At 38.3% G+C, this 21,658-nt stretch overlaps 1 protein-coding gene across 1 annotated transcript in view; it reads left to right on the top strand.

Annotated features, from left to right (window-relative positions):
• The window catches only part of HEPHL1 (hephaestin like 1), a 91,038-nt gene that overhangs the window by 42,258 nt on the left and 27,122 nt on the right, over positions 1-21,658 (top strand). Inside the window, exons 6-11 of the mRNA XM_019955391.2 lie at positions 1,710-1,878; positions 4,774-4,913; positions 5,057-5,188; positions 6,970-7,181; positions 10,824-10,974; positions 19,153-19,365. Coding sequence (XP_019810950.2) covers positions 1,710-1,878; positions 4,774-4,913; positions 5,057-5,188; positions 6,970-7,181; positions 10,824-10,974; positions 19,153-19,365 — 1,017 coding nt within the window. The remainder of the gene's footprint in view (positions 1-1,709; positions 1,879-4,773; positions 4,914-5,056; positions 5,189-6,969; positions 7,182-10,823; positions 10,975-19,152; positions 19,366-21,658) is intronic.

Raw genomic sequence — 21,658 nt, 5'->3', positions numbered from 1 at the left:
TAGAGAGGCAGTTTGGGCCTCAGGGGAGCAGTTTTGAATGGCAAGGCTAAGGAACATCTGGAAGGTGATGCGTGCGTACATGCTGAGTCCCTTCAGTTGTGTCGACTCTTGGCGACGCTATGGACTACAGTCCATCACGTTCCTCTGTCTGTGGGATTCTCCAGGCAAGAATACTGGACTGGGTTGCCATGCCCTCCTCCAGGGGGATCTTCCCAACCCAGGGACTGAACTCACTATATTACTTCTCCTGCATTGGCAGGCAGGTTCTTGACCATTAACACTACCTGGGAAGCCCCTGGAAGGTAATAGTGAGCCCTTTTAGATCATTAGACACAAGTGATTTAGGAAGATTTAGGGAGCTAAATATGTCTTTATGCAGAGAAGACTCAATGGAGAGATTCTGGCTACTGGATGCCAGTTAAGAAACATTGGCAACATTAAAGTTATGATATATTAAAGGTTTGGCCTAAGAAGAGAAAAAGAAAATGTTATCAGTTGGATAAACATGGAGTAAATAATGTATGATTCAGTTTGGATCCTAACTACACACAGTCACCACAAGGACAGCTGTGCAGCACTTCAGGGCTGCTTTCATAACACATTTTTTATTCCCCTCAACCTTAAAGCAAACCTCACATTTGTCCACTGGGTTATTCCAGGTAAATTCAATTCAGCAAATATTGAGTTGCTCAGTTAATATGTATCAGACACTCTCCTGAAAAGACAAAGATGAACATGACAGTTACTATTCTCCACCCCCACTCCAGACTTCATTGAGGTATAATTGACAAATAGGAATTGTATATAAATTTCTTGATGTTTTGATATAAGGTATAAACTTTTTAAACTACACACAAGCTAATTAATATATCAATTACCTCACATAGGTAAACTTTGTGAAGCTGGTGATGTTGAGAACACTTGAGATCTCAAAGAATACAAAGTTTCAGTTATGCAAGACAAATGGTCCTCGAGATCTAATGGTGACTACTATCAAAAATACTGTGTTGTATACTTGAAATTCCCTAAAAGGGTAGATTGTAAGTGTTCTCCACAGAAGATCCTTAAATTTGAGAAGAAATTAGTTTTAAAATCAAGGCATTAGCAGCCATTTGAAATTAGATTCTTAAATTTGGCCAGTAGTTGTAGACATAAGTTGGAATACATTACCGAAATACATTTACTGAATTGTCCATAGTCTTGGAAAAAATGTTTAAAATTGGAAGATATGTATAATTCAATTTTAAAATTAGCAATCACCTCTAGAGATAATGGTGTCACATTTTAATGAATATCTTCCCTATTTTCTAGACCTTCATATACAAATGTATATTCTTTCCAAACTTTACCATTTGATAACTGACAACAGTATCACTTGATTACTATTAGGTTTAACTTTTTTTTTGTTTGTTCTTGGGCCAATAGTATTTCTTTTGTGAATAACCTATAAATGTTTTGCTCATTTTCTATTGAAATATTTACTTTTTTCTTTCTTATTTATCAAAGATAGTTACATATTAATCTTTTGTCATATATGTTAAAACACTCCTCTTCCCACTGTTTATTTTTACTTTTAATTTTGTTTACGGTCCTACTTTCTGTACAAAAGTTTTAAATGTTCATGAATTCAAATAAATCAGTCTATTCTTCCTCTCTGATTGCTTTTGGAGTATTTATACATTGGCTCTTGGTTTTCCTCTGTTTTATAGCTGGCATGCTGGGGCAATACAATGTTGGTAACTGCAAAAGTGGTATTTCTCACCCCAAGATGAAGGGTCAACAGAGGCGCTACTTCATAGCAGCTGAAAAAATTCTTTGGGATTATGGTCCTCAAGGTTATGACAAATTCAGTGGTCTTCCCCTAAATGCCTCTGGCAGGTAAGCTCTCTTTGCTGATGTTTCTAAGCCTCTGATAAGAGAGACATCTGTTAGACTTTTTGCTGCGATCTCATTTGTGTTCCAGGCACTGTTCTTATGAGTACATACTGCATAGATGGCATAATGGCATCATTTAAGAAGCTCTGAGTCCCATAATGTACATCCTGCTTAGAATTGTATATACAACTGTATATACTGCAGATAAATGCAGAGTATCTCAGAGCTATGGTTTTTCCAGTAGTCATGTATGGATGTGAGAGTTGGACTATAAAGAAAGCTGAGCTCTGAAGAATTGATGCTTTTGAACTGTGGTGTTGGAGAAGACTCTTGAGAGTCCCTTGGACTGCAAGGAGTTCTAAACAGTCAATCCTAGAAGAAATCAGTCCTGAATATTCATTGGAAGGACTGATGCTGAAGCTGAAACTCCAATACTTTGGCCACCTGATATGAAGAGCTGACTCGTTTGAAAAGACCCTGATGTTGGGAAAGGTTGAGGGCAGGAGGAGAAGGAGACAACAGAGGATGAGATGGTTGGATGGCATCACCGACTCAATGGACTTGAGTTTGGGTAAACTCCGGGAGTTGGTGATGGACAGGGAGGCCTGGCGTGTTGCCGTCCATGGGGTCACAAAGAGTTGGATACGACTGAGTGACTGAACTGAACTGAACTATTTATTGCTTTATGATTTGCTGGCCAAATCAAAGCACTAGATTCATCTATTCATCCATCAAACACTTCAGGAGCATCTACTATGTGCAAGCTGCAGCATTAAGTGCCGTGAGAAGTACTAAGCTGACAGAGAACAGACTAAGGTCTTACACATATTAAGCAGACGACTTTGAAAAGGGAATAAGTCAGGACTCTCAGTGGAGATGAAATAGCCAAGGAAGGTTACCCTTTTTGGTTCAAGGACAGCCTGATATAAGTGAAGCCCCTTCTGCTCAGACTTCATATTCTTCCCTGTCCAGTACAATGCCACTTTCCCCCTTCAAAATCTAACTCTGCTGTAACTTCTTAAGTAAAGTCTCCCTGACATCTGAGTAATTTTCTCTGGGCTTCCATAGCATGTAATATTTTTCAAATCGAATCTAACAATTTATTAAGTGGATGAAGACCCCTGTAGCTTTAATTGTAGGATCATATACAAATATGTCTAGGGAAGCATTACAAAATATACAGTATGATATCAACAAGTATTGCTCTTACCCTGTAATCCTTTTCATGTTTGAGGGAATGTTTAAAAAATTGTCTTTGTGATGAATAAGATTCCTTTTGTTTCTTTCATTATAAATTTCATTCATTCTTCCACCAAAGTGACAACCTTTAACCTTGCCTGAAGAATTTGTGTGGACCACCTGTGAAAAACTCTTTGATATCAACATTCCCTATTGACTAGTATTTTCCCATAAACAGAATAGTGAAAATTAACATTGAGAATTATGTCTTAGAAGCCTTCCAAAATTAGAAAGCACCGTATAAAATATGAAATATTAAGTTATATTCAATGGATATTTAATGTAATATGTGAAAACACAATGTACTAAGTGACATGAGAGATGCAGGAAGGTCTAAGATAATGTTCCCGATCTCAGGTACAGAAAGAAGCTGAATATACAGCAGAAGAGAAGTGACTTTGCAAGTTACAGATAAGATTAAGATAAGCTGTCCAGACAGTAAGTTGTCTGGGCATTTAGAGAGAGCTAAGATAGCCAGAAATACGTCACAAAGGAAGTGAAACTTAAGTAGGTCTTTTGAATGATAGAATTTATGTAAGTGAATTGCAAAGACAGGGAAATTTTAGATGCAGGGGTTAATGCAAAGCATCTGCCATAAGTAAAGCAGAGTGATTAGATCAGAGTGAATGACATGTGAGGGATTTGCATGGGGCATGAGCACTTACACAGAGCAGTGGAGAGAGGCCTGGAGCAAACCAGATATCCTTTGCAGAGGTCCTCCAGTCTGTTTGAACTTTATTTGATTGGCAACTGGAAGCAACTGAAGATTTTGGAGCAGAAAAAATGACAATGAAAATGACTATTTTAAAGGTTTTGGAATATCAGTGCGTATGCTTAGAAAAAAACTCAAGGGAGCCAATGTAAGATAGAGGATGCTGCATGGATAGATAGGAGGTTCATACTATGGTCTAAACACAAGGCGAGGAGCACACACATGTAGAGTGGGTTGTGGGAAGAAAGGAAAGGAAAAGACGAAATAAAGGTGAAGAAAAGGAAGGGTGCAAAATAAAAGGTTACAAAGTCAGAATGAACAAGAAAAGAGGAAGAGGCAGAAAAAGAAGACACAGCTGGCATGTCTGCAAGAGTGGTGGTACCACTGACAGAAGCAGAGGAGGGATAGTACTAGTTGGAAGTTACATTATTGTATTTCACAAGTTTGAAATTTGGTATTTTGTATATATAGTTTATATGGTAACTCCACTGATTAAACTACTTGATTAACTAGATACTCCATTCCTTAATCATGCCAGATATCAGAGCTTACTATTTGCAGAGACTATTCATATTGACATCAGCAAGAGATAGAGGGATGCTCATTCTGCAAAGAAAACAGTTAGCTCTTTGTTACTTTGTAGGACACCATCTGGGACTCCAGTATTGGTAAGTAAGGAGTTTACCTATGCCTCCTTCGGTTGCTGGACCTCTGGGGAAGAAAGTACAATGGCTAAGAGAGAAATGAGCTTGAGCACCAAACAGCTTCTGAAGAATTTTAAGGCTGGTCGACTATTTCTGGGAACTTGGCTGAAGACTGTGCTATCTTTTCTGGGGAGATGGGTGGATGAATGGCCTAGAGACAATACAATAAAGCTTCATAATTAAGGCACTTAATTATGGATGTGCAGAGGTATATTCCTAGTCAACTCCCTTCTTTTCCCACAGTGACTCTGAGCTCTACTTCACACAAGGCAACAACAGAATAGGAGGGAAATACTGGAAGGCTCGGTACACAGAGTATGTTGATGCAACTTTTACTCGAAGAAAGCGATTCTCTGAGGCAGAAGCCCACCTTGGAATTCTGGGTACAGTGAAATCATCTGTCACGTTTGGAACGAGGGAGATGTTTCAGTGGGGCATGTAATCTAACAGGGAATGACTCTTCTGCTCCCATTCACTTCTCTGTCTCTTTTCATCTCTTCTCCCTTCTTCTCTCAACATTTCTCAGGTCCTGTCATCAAGGCAGAGGTAGGTGACACTTTATTAGTGACATTTGCCAACAAAGCTGACAAGGTCTACAGTATTTTGCCCCATGGTGTGATCTATGACAAAGCTTCTGATGCAGCCCCAAACGTAGATGGTAAGTCCTAGTCTGTGACTGGGGAGGATACTGGGCCCTTTACTTGCCAGTCCTGTGAGCTTGAGCAGCTATTTCAACTTTCTGAACCTTACACTTCTCCTCTATCAAGTGCAGGGAATTATGCTCACCTCACAGGGCTTTGGGAAGGGATACATGGGCTTCCTTGGTGGCTCAGACAGTAAAGAATCTGCCTGCAATGCAGGAGACCTGGGTTCAATCCCTGGGTCAGGAAGATCCCCTGGGGAAGAGAATGGCTATCCACTCCAGTATTCTTTTGTGGAGAATTCCATAGATAGAGGAGCCTGGGGGCTACATACAGTCAATGGGGTCACAAAGAGTCGGACACAACTGAGAGACTATCACTTCACTTCAGACAGAATTCAGGACAGGATCTGGCGCACAGTAGATATTTAGGAAACGTTAATGCCATTCCTTTACTCTCAGTAACATAATAAATCTCAAAGTGGGCTACTTTCACAGCCTCACCCACTTCTCTAAGATGGAGAGTTTTCTGCTGTAGTTGCATGGGATTCTCTGGGTAAGGCTAAGGGGAAAATCTGATTTCCAACGTTTTATTGAAATGAAACTCTTACACATGGGCTTTGCTTTGTCTCTATGGGCAAATATTTATTTAAAACTTTTGTGGGCTTACCATCATATATGTATCCCCCAATCACAGAGTATGTAACACAGGCTGTCTACATGTAAGAAAAGCAGCTTCTACCCATTGGCTACAGGAACTATCCTTCCATTCATGATACTGTTCTTGGGAAATCCTGGCTGTGTGGGAAGCCTTTCTCATCGCTATAGCAGATACCATGACTCCTGAGATACTTCTTTATTCCCATGTATGAGGCTGGTCCCAGTCCAGAGCAGGCTTTGTGGTGCTGGGGAGGGAACAGAGAAGGAAAGGGTGGAGGCAGTATTCCCCATTCCCTAGTCTCCCCCACCTCGCACCCCCTGCCCACTGCAGCAATGTCTCCTGTGCCCACATTCTCTTCCTTGGTCAAAATGCTCACGATGACTTTTGCAGAAAGAACCCTAAAGACAGCTGAAATGTCTACATTTCTATTGTTTATCTCAGAAAACTTTCTGTGTACCTGTTTGCAAGCCCTGGACAAACAAAATGCAGGAAGTCTCTGGCCTCAGTCTAGTTGAAGAGATGCAATGTGTTCGTTTGACAATACAATGTGAGGGTCAAGTAAAAAGTCTTTGGAATCAGCCCTAGGTTTAATCCCAGATCTGCCTTTTACCAGCTTTGTTACCTTGTGCCTTTGCTTACCTCCTCTAACTTGTAGTTATTTGGGTTATTTCCTAGTTTAACCTTCTAGATTTAAAACTCTTTAAATGTAGGTCTCTTGTTTAACTTCTTGGGGTATCCTCTAAAGGCCCAAATATAATAAATTCCACATCATAGAAGGTATTAGATGATATTTTATGGATTTACATTTATATATAAATGGGCAATTATCAGTCTTAAAGATAATTTAAAGACAATTATCATTCTTTTAATATTTGCTAAACTTGAGATTTGAGTAAGAAGTAGAATCTATGAAGATATTAAGTATAAACTGTGAAGAAGATAGTCCTTTGATATAAGCATCTATCTCATAAAACAGCAGATGGTGGCACTGACCTCTCTGATAGGATACAGTGGAAACACCTGTCCTTCCACAAAGCACATCATCAGACAGAGACGCACCCTGAGCTGGAAGACCCAGTCTGACAAGTTTCTCATTCCTGGCTGTTGCTTTGAGTAGCTGTTTTATTTGTCTCCACAGGATTTCTGAAGCCAGGGGCACATGTTAAGCCAGGTGAGATCTTCACATACAGATGGACGGTGCCTGAAAGTGTCAGCCCAACAGCTGATGACCCACCCTGTCTGACTTATCTTTACTTCTCAGCCGTTGAACCAATCAAGGACACGAGCTCTGGCCTTGTAGGGCCTTTGCTAGTCTGTAAAACGGGCGTTCTCAATGCTGATGCGACACAGGTAGGCCTCAGAAGTCACCGGGCTCACAGGGTTGTATGTGAGAGAGATCAGGAATGTGGGTAGAGAGTAAATAGTAATTCTCCATTACAAAAAGGTGAATTTTTTCCTCAGTGCTCTCGAAATCGAGTTCTACATGAGGATTTTATTTTATTTTTCATAAATTTAAGATGCAAATTTTAATTTAAGGTAATTTTAGTGTAAATTTAAGATCTGAAATGTACTGATGCCTATGCAGAAAGCCAGGAACTCTGCTTGTTTGGCTGGAATTTGGTGACTCTCTTTCCCTGGGCATTGCTTTGATTCTAGAATCTCCAGAGACCTATATAGAATATAAATTGGGATATTTTGGGGGGCAGGGGGAAAATTTTCTCAAGGGCTTCCCAGGTGGTGCTAGTGGTAAAGAATCTGCCTGCTAATGCAGGTAGACTATAAGAGTTGCAGGTTAGATCCCTGAGTCAGGAAGATCCCCCGGAGGAGGGCATGGTAACCCACTCCACTATTCTTGCCTGCAAAATCCCATAGACAGAGAAGCCTGGCAGGCTGCAGTCCATATGGCTGCACAGAGTTGGACAAGACTGATGCAACTTAGTGTGCATGCAATTTTCTCAAATTTGTCTACACATTAGACTTACCTGCCCACCCCCTACCTTCAAAAAAAAAAAAAAAAAAAACTTGGGGCCCTTTTAAACATCCTTTATTCAGGTGTTTCAGACCAATTACGTCAGAATCTCTGCTGCTGCTGCTAAGTTGCGTCAGTCGCGTCTGACTCTGTGCGACCCCATAGACAGCAGCCCACCAGGCTTCCCCATCCCTGGGATTCTCCAGGCAAGAACACTAGAGTGGGTTGCCATTTCCTTCACTGATGCATGAAAGTGAAAAGTGAAAGTGAAGTCTCTCAGTTGTGTCCGACTCTTAGCGACCCCATGGACTGCAGCCCACCAGGCCCCTCCGTCCATGGGATTTTCCAGGCAAGAGTACTGGAGTGGGGTGCCATTGCCTTCTCCGGTCAGAATCTCTAGGTGATTCCAATGTGCAACCAAGTTTGAGAATCACTGTAGCTCATCACTATAATCCAGGAGTTAATCACTATGACCAAAGAAACAAGAAAACAAGTAGATATTTTCTTGCAAGTCCCAACTTAGAGGCTTTTATTAAGCAACACTGATTAGTGTGGCAAAGCATAGCATTTCAAGCTATATCTACATAATATTAAACACATTTATGGAAAGAGGGAAAGTCAGCAACTTAATCATTTTGAATTACTTTACTAATCAGAAATAGCAGGCTATTTGTTTAAATGGTATATTTTATATTCGGCATTAATCCTAGTTCTGTAGAAGAGAAGAACCATTAGGATGTATATATAGATAGAAAATTATGATAAGGAGTAGGCTCACATGACTATGGAGGATGACAAGTTTCAAGATATGCAGGGTACGTCACAGAAAGAGACTCAGGAGACCCGAAAGTCCAACAGTCTTGAAAGGAAGAGCCTGTGTTTGAGTTTGAGTTCAAAGGCAAGCAAAAGCTGATGTTCCAGTTCAAAGGCAAGAAGAATCCCCTTTTACTTGTGAGAGGGTCAGATTTTTTGTTGTTCTATTAAGGCCTTCAAATGATTGGATGAGGCTCACCCACATTAGGGAGGGTGATCTTCTTCACTTAGTCGCTGAATCAAATCCAAGCACACCCTCATGGAAATAGCTAGAAAAAAGTTTGACCAAATATCTGGGCACCCAAACAAGTTGACTCAAAATTAATTACAACACAGGGTCCTATACCTACCTTCTAACCTCCTCCTGGGCTAATTTTCCCTTTCATAGACCCAGTTACCTTACAAATGACTCTCAGATGATGAGGCTCTCCAACCGAATTCCTCTCAGTGGTTCCTTCTCATCCTGTGTACAAACACAACCACAGTTAATAACAGTTAACACAAGGTACTTAGTATTTGCTAGAGGGTGCACCAAGTGCTTTGCCTATAGTATCAAATTTAACCCTCCAAAAATATGAAGTAGGGACAACTCATATCCTCATTTTGCAAATGAGGGAATTAGGACTTAGAGAAGACAAGTCATTTGTCTCAGTTGTCATAACATGTAAGCAGAATGGCACTAGAACCTGATATCTTTCCAAATATATTTGATCCCTTATTCCCCCTCCAGTTTTAATATTTTATTTTCAAAAATCTTAAGCCTACATTGTTTCTTTCCATAGCCCATGATCTAAAACACCATGTGATAAAAGCAGTAAGTTATATAAGGTATAGTAAGAACGTAAAGCAAAGAATAACCTTACCTTCAATGAGAAGTTAAGAAAGCATCACAGAGCTGGGACAGCTAAGGTCCCCTTAAAGTTGGATTAGGGTGGCAGACCATCAAAGTTGAGGAAGAATGCGTATAAAGGACAGAGGCCTGCTGAACACAGCAAGTTCAGATTGCTACAAGGATCTTGGGCTTGCTTTGGTTCAGGTGTCAGGAGGGAAGAGCCAAGAGATGAGGCTGAAAAGGTAGGCAGGGACCTATCACTGTGAATTACATTGTATTATCCAGATTGAGAAGGAGAGAGATGTGATCAGATGGCACTGGTGAGGGTCCCTCTGGAGTAGAGGACAGGATGAAGGGTAGATTGGGAGGGAGTCCGTTAGAGGTGGGAAGATGGTTGAGAGACAGAAAACACAGTTACCTCTCTGGTTCAGCTTTAAAGAAAAGCAGATTTTGACAATTCAGTATGCTGTGTGGTCAGTAATATTCAAATAGGTGGTTTAGGAATATCCACATGGGAATTATTCCATTATCAACTCAAATTAATATAATTTAGCAAAGCCATGAATTACATGTATTCATTATCTCACTCAAAAACATGTATTAAGTGTCTAGTTTTCCAGGCATTTTTGTTGGAGCTGGGAATACAGAGAGACACCCAAAACTTTCCTACTGTATCAAAGCCTACATTACAGTGGGACAACAGTCAAAATTTTAAGTGCATACAGGAAATATTTTAGGTGGAGATAAGCGCTATGAAGAAGAGTAGAGTGCGGAAAAGTGAGTGAGTTTGCAGGCAGGAAGGAAGATGAGGGACTTTGAGCTAGGGTGGGGCGAGGATACTCCGGGGAGGTGATATTGGTGCAGGGAATGGAACAGAATAAGGGAGGGAGCCAGGCAAGACCTAGGAGAACCTTCTAGACAATGGGAACAGCATGTGAAAAGGTCTTGAGGCAGGAATGAATTAGGTGTGTTCAAAAAAGAACAAAAGACCAGGGTGGCTGGAGTGAGCTAGGGGGTGAATACAAGGAGATGAGGTCAGAGAGGCCGAGGCCAGGACATGGAGTATAGAGTGACAAAAATAACATGGTGATGCCCAGCCTGAGAACAGGAGTACTGCAGATTAGGAAAGCTTCTGAACAGGGACTTACTTCCTCTGAGGAGGTCACATGGGGAAGGAAAGGATGTAATGAGGAAGATGAATATATAGGGTGTAGAATGAATTTATCAGAATCTTGATTTACAAAATGATCCAGTAAATCTATGGCTGATGTTGATCCTAATTTACTTTCTGTTACTTTGTGTTAACTTTCAAAGTGAAGTAGAGCTAAGAAGTCTCCCAAGCTATACTTTAATACATTCATTTCTTTCTTCTCTGTAGAAAGGAATAGACAAGGAATTTTACCTACTAGTTACAGTCTTTGATGAGAATCTGAGCAGGTATCTTGATGAAAATATTCAGAAGTTTACCTGGCATCCCTTCAGCGTTGACAAGGAGGACAAAGAGTTTGTGAAGTCCAACCGAATGCATGGTATGAAAAATCTTTTCCTCTTGTAAAGTCAAGTCATAATCACATTTGAAGTGAAAATATTTGGAATGCTGTAGTTATCTTAAGCTTGGTTTCTTGGGTATTATCCTTGGTCATGACTAAAATATTTTGTGGCTTCAGCCTCACAAGGTATTGTGAAACTTCTCCATCTCAAGAGATATGAAGCTTAATACTTCTAAAGCACTTCATCAGCTGTAGATAAAATAATACAGAATTTGAACTAGCAAAGGTCACAGTACATAATAAATGTAGAAAATTACTGTTTCATATCTATATATCTATATATCTATATATCTGTGTGTGTATATACAGACATATATATATATATTTTTTTTTTTTTCATCCAAGAGCAACAGAATACACATTCTTTTCAAGTGCAAACAGAACATTCTCCAGGATAGATTATATGCTAAGCCACTAAACAAGCCTCTGTAAATTTAAGAAAATTGAAAACACATCAAGCACCTTTTTTGAAAACAATACTATATAAGACTGGAAATTAACTTTGAGGAAAAAAACTACAAAAAAACACAACAGGTGAAGGCTGAACAATATACTACTACACAACCAATACATCACTGAAGAAATCAAAGAGGAACAAAAAAATACCTAGAGATAAATGAAAATGAAAACATGACAATCCAAAACTTATGAGATAGCAAAAACAGTTCTACAACAGAATTTAAAAGCTTACTTCAGGAAAAAAGAAAAATTTCAAATAAAAACCTAACTTTACACCTAAAAGAGCTAGAGAAAAAGCAAATAAAACCTAATGTTAGTGAAAGATAAGAAGTCATAAGGATAAGAGCAGAAATAAGTGAATAGAGACAAAAATAGAAAGGATCAATGAAATTAAAAGCTGGTTCTTTGAAAAGTTAAATAAAACTGATAAACCAGACTCATCAAGAAAAAAATGGAAGGACCCAGATCAATAAAATCAGAAATGAAAAAGGAGAGGTTACAACGGACACCACAGAAATATAAAGGATCATAAAAGACTAGTAAAAGCATCTATTTGCCAATAAAATGGACAACTTGGAAGAAATGGACAAATCTTTAGAAATGTACAATCTACTAAGACTGAATCAGGAAGAAATAGAAAATACAAATAGACCACTTATCAGTAAAGAAATTGAGTCAGTAATTTAAAAACTCCAAGCAAACAAAAATCCAGTCTTCACCATATGGTAGAATTGGAATTCTACCAAATATTTAGAGAAGAGTTAACACCTACATTTTAAAACTATTCCAAATAATTGCAGAGGAAAGAATGCTTCCAAACTCATTCTATGAGTCCACCATCACCCTGATACCAAAACCAGACAAAAGTATCACACAAAAAAAGGAAAATTATAGGCCAATATCACCAGTGATCATAGATTCAAAAATCCTCAACAAAATATTAGCCAACTGAATCTAATAACACGTTTAAAGGATAATGCACTATGATCAAGTAGAATTCATCTCAGGGATGCAAGGACTTTTTAATACCCACAAAACAATCAATGTGATATACACATTAACAAACTGAAGAGTAAAAACAGTATGGTCCTTTCAATAGATGCAGAAAAAGCTTTTGACAAAATTCACCACCCATTTTTGATAAAAAATTCTCCAGAAAGTGGGCATAGAGGGAACATACCTTAATATAATAAAAGTCATGTGACAAATCCACAGCTAACATTATACTCAATGGTGAAAAGCTGAAAGCATGTCCTCTAAGATTAGGAACAAGACAAGGATACCCACTCTTGCCAATTTTATTCAACATAATAATAGAAGTCTAAGTCACAGTAATCCAAAGAAAAGGAAATAAGTCATCCAAATTGGAAAGAAGAAGTAAAGCTATTACTGTTTTCAGGTGGCATGCAATACATAGAAAATCCTAACGAAGTTACCAGAAAACTACTAGGGCTCATCAATGAATTTAGTAAGGTTGCCGAATACAAAATTAATATACAGAAATCTGTTGCATTTATTCACACTAACAATGCATTATAAGAAAAAGAAATTAAGAAAAAATCTCACTTACCATCTCATCAAAAAGAATAAAATACCTAGGAATAAATTTATCTTGAGAGGCAAAGGACTTGTACTCAGAAAACTATATGACATTGATGAAAGAAACTGAAGATGGAAAAGACAAAAACAGATGGCAAAGATATACTGTGATCTTGGATAGTAAGAATCAATATTTTTTGCTTGTTTGTTTTTAAGTTTTATTTATTTATCTTTTTACTTTACAATATTGTATTGGTTTTGCCATACATTGACTTGAGTCCACCACGGGTGTACATGTGTTTCCCATCCTCCCACCTCCCTCCCCATCCCATCCCTCTGGGTCATCCCAGTGCACCAGTCCTGAGCACCCTGTATCATGCATCGAACCTGGACTGGCGATTCATTTCACATGTGATAATTTACATGTTTCAATGCCATTCTCCCATATCATCCTGCCCTCGCCCTCTCCCACAGAGTCCAAAAGACTGTTCTTTACATCTGTGTCTCTTTTGCTGTCTCACATACAGGTTTATTGTTACCATCTTTCTAAATTCCATATATATGCGTTAGTATACTGTATTGGTGTTTTTCTTTCTGGCTTACTTCACTCTGTATAACAGGCTCCAGTTTCATCTACCTCATTAGAACTGATTCAAATGTATTCTTTTTAATGGCTGAGTAATACTCCATTGTGTATATGTACCACAGCTTTCTTATCCATTTGTCTGCTGAGGTTGCTTCCATGTCCTGGCTATTATAAACAGTGCTGTGATGAACATTGGGGTACACGTGTCTCTTTCAATTCTGGTTTCCTTGGTGTGTATGCTGAGCAGTGGGATTGCTGGGTCATATGGCAGTTCTATGTCCAGTTTTTAAGGAATCTCCACACTGTTCTCCATAGTGGCTGTACTAGTTTGCATTCCCACCAACAGTGTAAGAGAGTTCCCTTTTCTCCACACCCTCTCCAGCATTTATTGCTTGTAGACTTCTGGATAGCAGCCATTCTGACTGGCGTGAAATGGTACCTCATTGTGGTTTTGATTTGCATTTCTCGATAATGAGTGATGTTGAGCATCTTTTCATGTGTTTGTTAGCCATCTGTATGTCTTCTTTGGAGAAATGTCTATTTAGTTCTTTGGCCCACTTTTTGATTGAGTCGTTTATTTTTCTGGAATTGAGCTGTAGGAGTTGCTTGTATATTTTTGAGATTAATTCTTTGTCAGTTGCTTCATTTGCTATTATTTTCTCCCATTCTGAAGGCTGTCTTTTCACCTTGCTTATAGTTTCCTTTGTTGTGCAGAAGCTTTTAATTTTAATTAGGTCCCATTTGTTTATTTTTGCTTTTATTTCCAATATTCGTGGGAAGTGGGTCATAGAGGATCCTGCTGTGGTTTATGTCAGAGAGTGTTTCGCCTATGTTTTCCTCTAAGAGTTTTATAGTTTCTGGTCTTACATTTAGATCTTTAATCCATTTTGAGTTTATTTTTGTGTATGGTGTTAGAAAGTGTTCTAGTTTCATTCTTTTACAAGTGGTTGACCAGTTTTCTCAGCATCACCTGTTAAAGAGATTGTCTTTTCTCCATTGTATATTCTTGCCTCCTTTGTCAAAGATAAGGTGTCTATAGGTGCATGGATTTATCTCTGGGCTTTCTGTTTTGTTCCATTGATCTATATTTCTGTCTTTGTGCCAGTATCATACTGTCTTGATGACTGTGGCTTTGTAGTAGAGCCTGAAGTCAGGCAGGTTGATTCCTCCAGTTCCATTCTTCTTTCTCAAGATTGCTTTGGCTATTTGAGGTTTTTTGTACTTCCATACAAATTGTGAAATTATTTGTTCTAGTTCTCTGAAAAATACTATTGGTGGCTTGATAGGGATTGCATTGAAGCTATAGATTGCTTTGGGTAGTATACTCATTTTCACTATATTGAAGGAATCAATATTTTTAAATGACCATTCTGCTCAAGGCAACCTATGGATTCAGTGCAATCTCTATCAAAATATCAAGGGCATTTTTCACAGAACTAAAACAAATAATTTTAAAATTTGTGTAGAAACACAAAAGACCCCAAAAAGCCAAATGAATCTTGAGAAAGAACAGAGCTGAAGGACTCAATGCTGCCTGACTTCAGACAATCAAGGGGCTTCCTGGGTGGTGCTAGTGGTAAAGAATCTGCCTGCCAATACAGCAGACATAAGGGACACAGCATTTGATCCCTGGGTTGGGAAGATCACTAGAGGAGGGTAAAGCAAACTCACTCCAGTATTCTTGCCTGGAGAATCCCATGGATAGAGGAGCCTGGAGGGCTACAGTTCATAGGGTTGCAAAGAGTTGGACACGACTGAAGTGGCTTAGCATAGTAATCAAAATAGTTTGGCACAAGCACAAAACCAGACACAGATCAATGGAATAGAATAGAGAGGCTAAAAATAAACCCATGTGCTTCTGTCAATCACTCTATGACAAAGGAGGCAAGAATATAGAATGGAGAAGACAGTCTCTACAATAAGTGTTTCAGGGAAAACTGGACAACTATAGAATGAAATTAGAAGATTCTCTAACACTAATATACAAAAATAAAATGAATTAAAGATCTAAATGTAAGACTGGATACTATGAAACTCCCAGAGAAAAACAGAGGCAGAACACTCTTTGACATAAATCCTAGCAATAGTTTTTTGGATCTGTCTCCTAAAGTAAAGAAAAAAAAAGTAAAAATAAGCAAATGAGATCTAATTAAATTGAAAAGCTTGTGTACAGCAAAGGAAACCATCAACAAAATGAAAAGACAACCTACTGAATGGGAGAAAATGTTTGCAAATGATATGCCTGACAAGAGATTAATAGTCAACAAATAGAAACAACTTGTACAACCCAAAATCAAAGAAACAAACAATATGATTAAAAATGGGGCAGAAGAATTGAATAGACATTTTTCCAAAGAGGAAATGCAGATGGCCAACCAACAGACACCTGAAAAGATGCTCAACAGCATTGCTACATCAGAGAAATGCAAATCGAAACCACAATGAGGTATCAGCTCACGTCAGAATAGCTATCATCAAAAAGAACACAAACAGCAAATGTTAGACAGGATGTGGAGAAAAGGGAACCATTATACACAATTGATGGAAATGTAAATTGGTGCAGCCATTGTGGAAAACAGTATGGAAGTGTCTCAAAAAAATAAAAATAGAACTACCATATGACCCAACAATTTCAGTTCTGGAAACAAAAAACCCCAAAACCACTAATTCAAAATGATGCATGCAGCCCAATGTTCATGTGTATACACACACACACATATATAAGGAATAAAGCTAAGACATAAAAAAGGAATGAAATTCTGCCATTTGCAACAACATGGATGGATCTAGAGAATATTATGCTTAGTGAAATAAGTCAGACGGAGAAAGACAAATATTGTATGCTTTCACTTATATGTGGAATCTAAAAAATAGAACAAAGGAATATATACAACAACAATGAAAAAACAGATTCATAGATATAGAGAACAAACTAATGGTTATCGGTGGGGAGAGGGAAGGGTGAAGGGGTAAGATAGGGCTATGGGATTAAGAAAAAAATACTACTATGAATAAAATAAATAAGCTACAAGGGTATATTATACAACATATGGAAATATTGCCATTATTTTATATTAACTTTAAATGGAGTATAATCTATAAACATATTGAATCACCATGTTGTATACTTAAAACTAATATAATATTATAAATCAAATATGTTTCAATAAAAATTTCTTTCAATACCTAAAGCAAACATGGCAAGATAACAGACCTTGTTTTAGGACCAAGCATAGCATCTATTTATTGCCTTTAAAACATTATGAGAAAATAGTGAAATAGCCTTCCCCTTCTCTCCCAAAGAAGTGCAAAAAAGTCTCTCTTTCTCCCATGGAAGTCCAAAAATGTTCAAGGCTCCAAGTGACCCACAGCACTGGCTCATACTTTTGTGGTCTCAGATGCTCTGTTCCAACTGAACCCCTTCTTGGACCAATGGAAAACAAGGAATAATGCACTTTCAACATCATCTTATAAAAAAAAATTTGTTATAACTGAAGACAAAATTTGTCCCCAACCTTTATAATAGCCAATAAAAAGGTAAACTAAGCTATAAATTAGGAAACATAGCAATCGCTTAATGGAAAAGCTAGGCTGCAAAAGGGATCTATATACAGAGAAGCCTGTATATAGAAAACAGAAAACAACCTAATGGATCATGTCAAATCCAGTCCCTTCCTGCTTTGGCAATTTGATATATTTGTATATTTTAAACCTGCAGAATATGTAATGTTTAAGGCAAAATTCAAGGAAATTATGTATTTAGTTTAAGCTTCACATTAATTATAAATTAAATTTTGTCTCCAGTCTTGCTTGCATGAGTAGGAGAAAGTTGGCTACAATACCAAAGAGAAAATGCCTTACATGGCATACAATGTTTGCATTGCTCGTGTTATACAGTCTATGTTCCAATCTGCTTGTTGAATATATAAATGAATGAATGAATGTTCCAGAAAAAGAGGTTCCGGAGTGGGTGAGGGCATGCCACACAGCTTTGTGGTATCTTAATTCCCTGACCTGGGCCTCCAGCAGTGAGAATGTGGAATCCTAACTACTGGATCATCAGGGAATTCCTAGGAAAGAGAAGTGTTAAACTGGAGTTCCTAGGCAACAGAGAATTCTCTACCAGCTCTACCAAGGACTAAACTGTTAGCACTACAATTTACAATGGGATGGGGAGGGAGGTGGGAGGGGGATTTGGGATGGGGAACACATGTACACCCATGGCTGATTCATGTCAATGTATGGCAAAACCCACTACAATACTGTAAAGTAATTAGCCTCCAATTAAAATAAATAAAATGAAAAAAATTTAAAATGATATCTCTTTAACATTCAATGGACAAGACAGTTTATTTGCAACATCATGATCAAAGATTTTCTTCAGAAAGTGTGATATTCTTCTTAGCAGCTCCAGGGCTTCTTGGAATTTCTGCTAATAATTCCAGATATTTGAGTAAAATTACCAAACACCACTCATTCACAGATAAAGAAACAAAAGGTAATTTTATTTGACAATGAGATTCTAACAGGAGACCATTTACGTGTGTGGTGGACAGGCTGTAGAAGGAGTGGAGTGGGGGGTGTCTCTCTCCAGGACATCAAGCCTGAGACGCAGTTAGGCACAGTCACGCCTCAGTGTACTCAGTCATAGTGGTCATCCCCCAGAGGGGGCGCGTGTAGCTGCTGTCAGTGGATTGAGGTTGATGTCAAAGAGAAAAGCAATTTGCATTTCTGGAGGTACAAAGACTTTTCATATCTAAGTGATCATTATTCAAAGTCTTGTCAGTTATTTTACTGAAGTTGGAAAATCAAAATTATCATAAGGCAAAACTATTTATTCAAGGGCTAACCTCTTAAAACTTAGTGTCCCTTCCCTACTTCTCAAATCCCTCTTCACTGACCAGACATGCAAATATAATGTCAATCAACTGCAAATCTTTCAAGTGATGCAAGATCCATAAAATCAGTGAAGGGATGTCTGATAACTTCTAGAATGAAATGCAAAGCCATTGGCAAATGAGGATCTGACAGAATTAAATGAATAACTGAGGAAAAGACACTTAACAAGGGAGATGACAGGATAAGAACCTTAAAAGAAAATGACTTCCATATAAAGAGTTTTAAAAAAAAGACTTTGGGGAAATTCATGAAATCTGTAAATATTTTTTCAAGGATGATGCTTTTTATAATCTGCAAAACTAAAATGTGAAATGAAAGATATTATATAATGCTATCAAATAATTTTGTCAGAAAAAAATTGCTTAAGAAAACAACCTGTTTATTTTTTATTACTTCTTAGAATTCATGTCCTGTGTATACATTGTTAAATAGAACAGTTTCACTGTTTTAGTGTATTTTCATTATTCGTTATTAAGTTCAGTCTCCATTTAAATTTGATACAACACCTGACTTTTTCCCAGTACTCTTTATTCTCTGATAATAGGATCTTCTGTAAATTTTGAACTTGAATACCACTGCCTCCATATGCACTGATAATCTTTCACTAAGGTGATGTGTTTTCAGCACATCTACAAAATAATAGTGCACTCTGCTCTCCTTTTCCTTCCATTTAGCTATTAATGGCTACATGTATGGCAACCAGCCAGGCCTAACCATGTGCAAAAAGGATAGAGTCTCCTGGCATCTGATTGGCATGGGCACTGACACGGACATGCATGGAGTTTATTTTCAAGGGAACACCATCCACCTACGAGGGACTCACCGGGACTCCCTGGCGCTGTTTCCCCACGTCTCCACAACGGCATTCATGCAGCCAGACCGTGCAGGTAAACTTGGCAGGGCCAGCTCAGGTGACCAGATTCCTATCTTCAGGCAAGTACTCTTAGGGTCTTTCCCCAGAAGAAATTGGTTGAATTTGGGCACTTCTGCGTGTGCAGAAGGAAATATAGCCTTGAGTAGAATCAGAGAGTCCTGACTATTGTATTTCAAACACATAATGTGAAGAACAGAGGAAAAGCATCTAATAACATCCATAAAGCAAAAGTAGGAGTCCTCTAAGTGACCTGGCCTCACAAATCCTAGGAGAATGCTCTTTATTTATATCCATGAACAATTCAGCCCAAGAAAGAGTATTTTTGTTTGCTTGTTTATTCTCTTTAAACACAGACTTCATTTTAGTTGCTGCTTGGAAGCATCAACCAGACATGAGCAGACTGGTGGTTGCTTCCAGGTTGTAGATGTGAACTTATCTCCCTTCTCTAGAGATTGATAGTGGTCTCTTGATGAGTCCAAACAGGGACTTGCCTATTGTCATTCTCTCGGGTACCCAGAAAGCAAGCTGTGTTGGATCCGGAGTCCATGGAGAGCCCGTTGAAGTGCCAGTACCCATCCCTTCTCTTAGAGATTAATAAGTTAATTAGGTCACTGGGGCATTTTAATAAAAGATAAAGGGTAATATTTGGCAACATATACTCTCATGAAAAATAAGAATAGTAAATGCTGTGGATATTCAACATGTTTCTCCAAACCAACTTTTTCATTGGTCTAAAAATGAAACCAATATGCTACTCAAGATAAGTACTTGCCTGCTCTGTTTCCTTTATAAATAGGTATTTACTTCTTTCCTTCACACTGGAACTGCATTTTAGATGCTACTCTCTGTCACTGGTTAAGAATTTGAGATTTGAGGGAAAAAAAAATTCAAAGAGAAAAGAAGATAGAGCTCTTCAAAGCTACTCTTTTCTATTAACAAGTAGTAAATATGACTTACGTCACCTCTTTACACGTTAAACATTTCTACCTGAGACAAATCTAAAATTTTAAGTCATCAGAGAAATATATAGAAAACATATGGACCCTGGGAGCCACCTAACCCTGCCTCAACATTCACTTCTGGCTGCTGTGAGTTCCCGCCTCAACGTTCACTTCTGGCTGCTGTGAGTGTAAATGCATATTTTCTCCATGATTTTACATTCAGTTATCTGGTTGAGAGAGGAAAAGTCGCCATGACTTACCTACCAAATAAAATACATGGATTTTTATAGAAAAAAAAAAAAGAAAAAGAGCCTTGAGCTTCAAAACTTTTGCCAAAGTACTGCCTCAGACTAGGGGCTCCATTAATCCTTGCCTTGTAAGCTTCTAGTATTCAACCTTTCTATATTAATTGATTGATCAATTATGAATCACCCCAAGGGATGCCTTTGGAACAATTACTTTTTTAAAATTCACTCTTCAAGACCAAAGAGGGGACAAGAGGGAAACAGCCAAATAGTTTTACTTCATAGAAACAGCATTCAAAGCTAGAGATGGCTGGAATAATTTTAGGGACATGGTTACTTACTCACAGGCCCTCCAGGCTTCTAAAGAGCTACATGACAGTGCTTTCCAGCTTATGTTTGGCGGTGAGTATAAATCAGTGACTGCTGAAAAGCTGAGTCATTTCACCTGTTGCCGCCCCATCTTCTAAGCTAAAAGGAGTACCCAAACATGGGTAGAGTAGCCTGTCAGCTGAAAGTCAAACATTTCCTCTTTGATCTTTTTTTTTTTTAAACCACTTTATTGATGTATGACTGAAACACAAAAAGCTGTATATTTTATACATGTAAATTGATGAGTGTGGAAATAGTATGCATCTGTGAAAATATCACCATAATCAAGACTTTAAGCTCCTCTTTGTTCTTAGAAAAGAAAATTCCTCCTCTGTTGAAGGGATGATTAGCATACAAATAGTGGGCTGCCTGGAGACCAGCACAGGCAGAAGAAGCTCTGGCCACCTCTGTTGTCAGAAGGGTCTTCTCTTTGTTTTTACAGAGGGTCACCATTTGTGCCTGGGTGTGCTAGGGTACCCTATGAACCAATGGTTTTGGCTCATCCTGAAGGGATAATTTGGCAATATTTAGACATGATAGATGCTATCTCTGTGCATTGTAGATAGTTAATGAGACCCACACTCTCATTCACCTCTGAGAACAGAGATTTGTTGATCCAATAATTTCCCTGAGTTAACATCTTCCAATAATTTGATTTTGTATGATTTTATTGTGAATTTAATTAAAATATGTATATTGATGCCAAGGCATCTAGAAAATTCAGCTTAAAAAATCATATAGTTCTCAGTCA

Source organism: Bos indicus, chromosome 29, assembly GCF_029378745.1.
Source record: "Bos indicus isolate NIAB-ARS_2022 breed Sahiwal x Tharparkar chromosome 29, NIAB-ARS_B.indTharparkar_mat_pri_1.0, whole genome shotgun sequence".
NCBI lineage: Eukaryota > Metazoa > Chordata > Mammalia > Artiodactyla > Bovidae > Bos > Bos indicus.
This window is presented reverse-complemented; position numbering and strand designations above follow the sequence as displayed.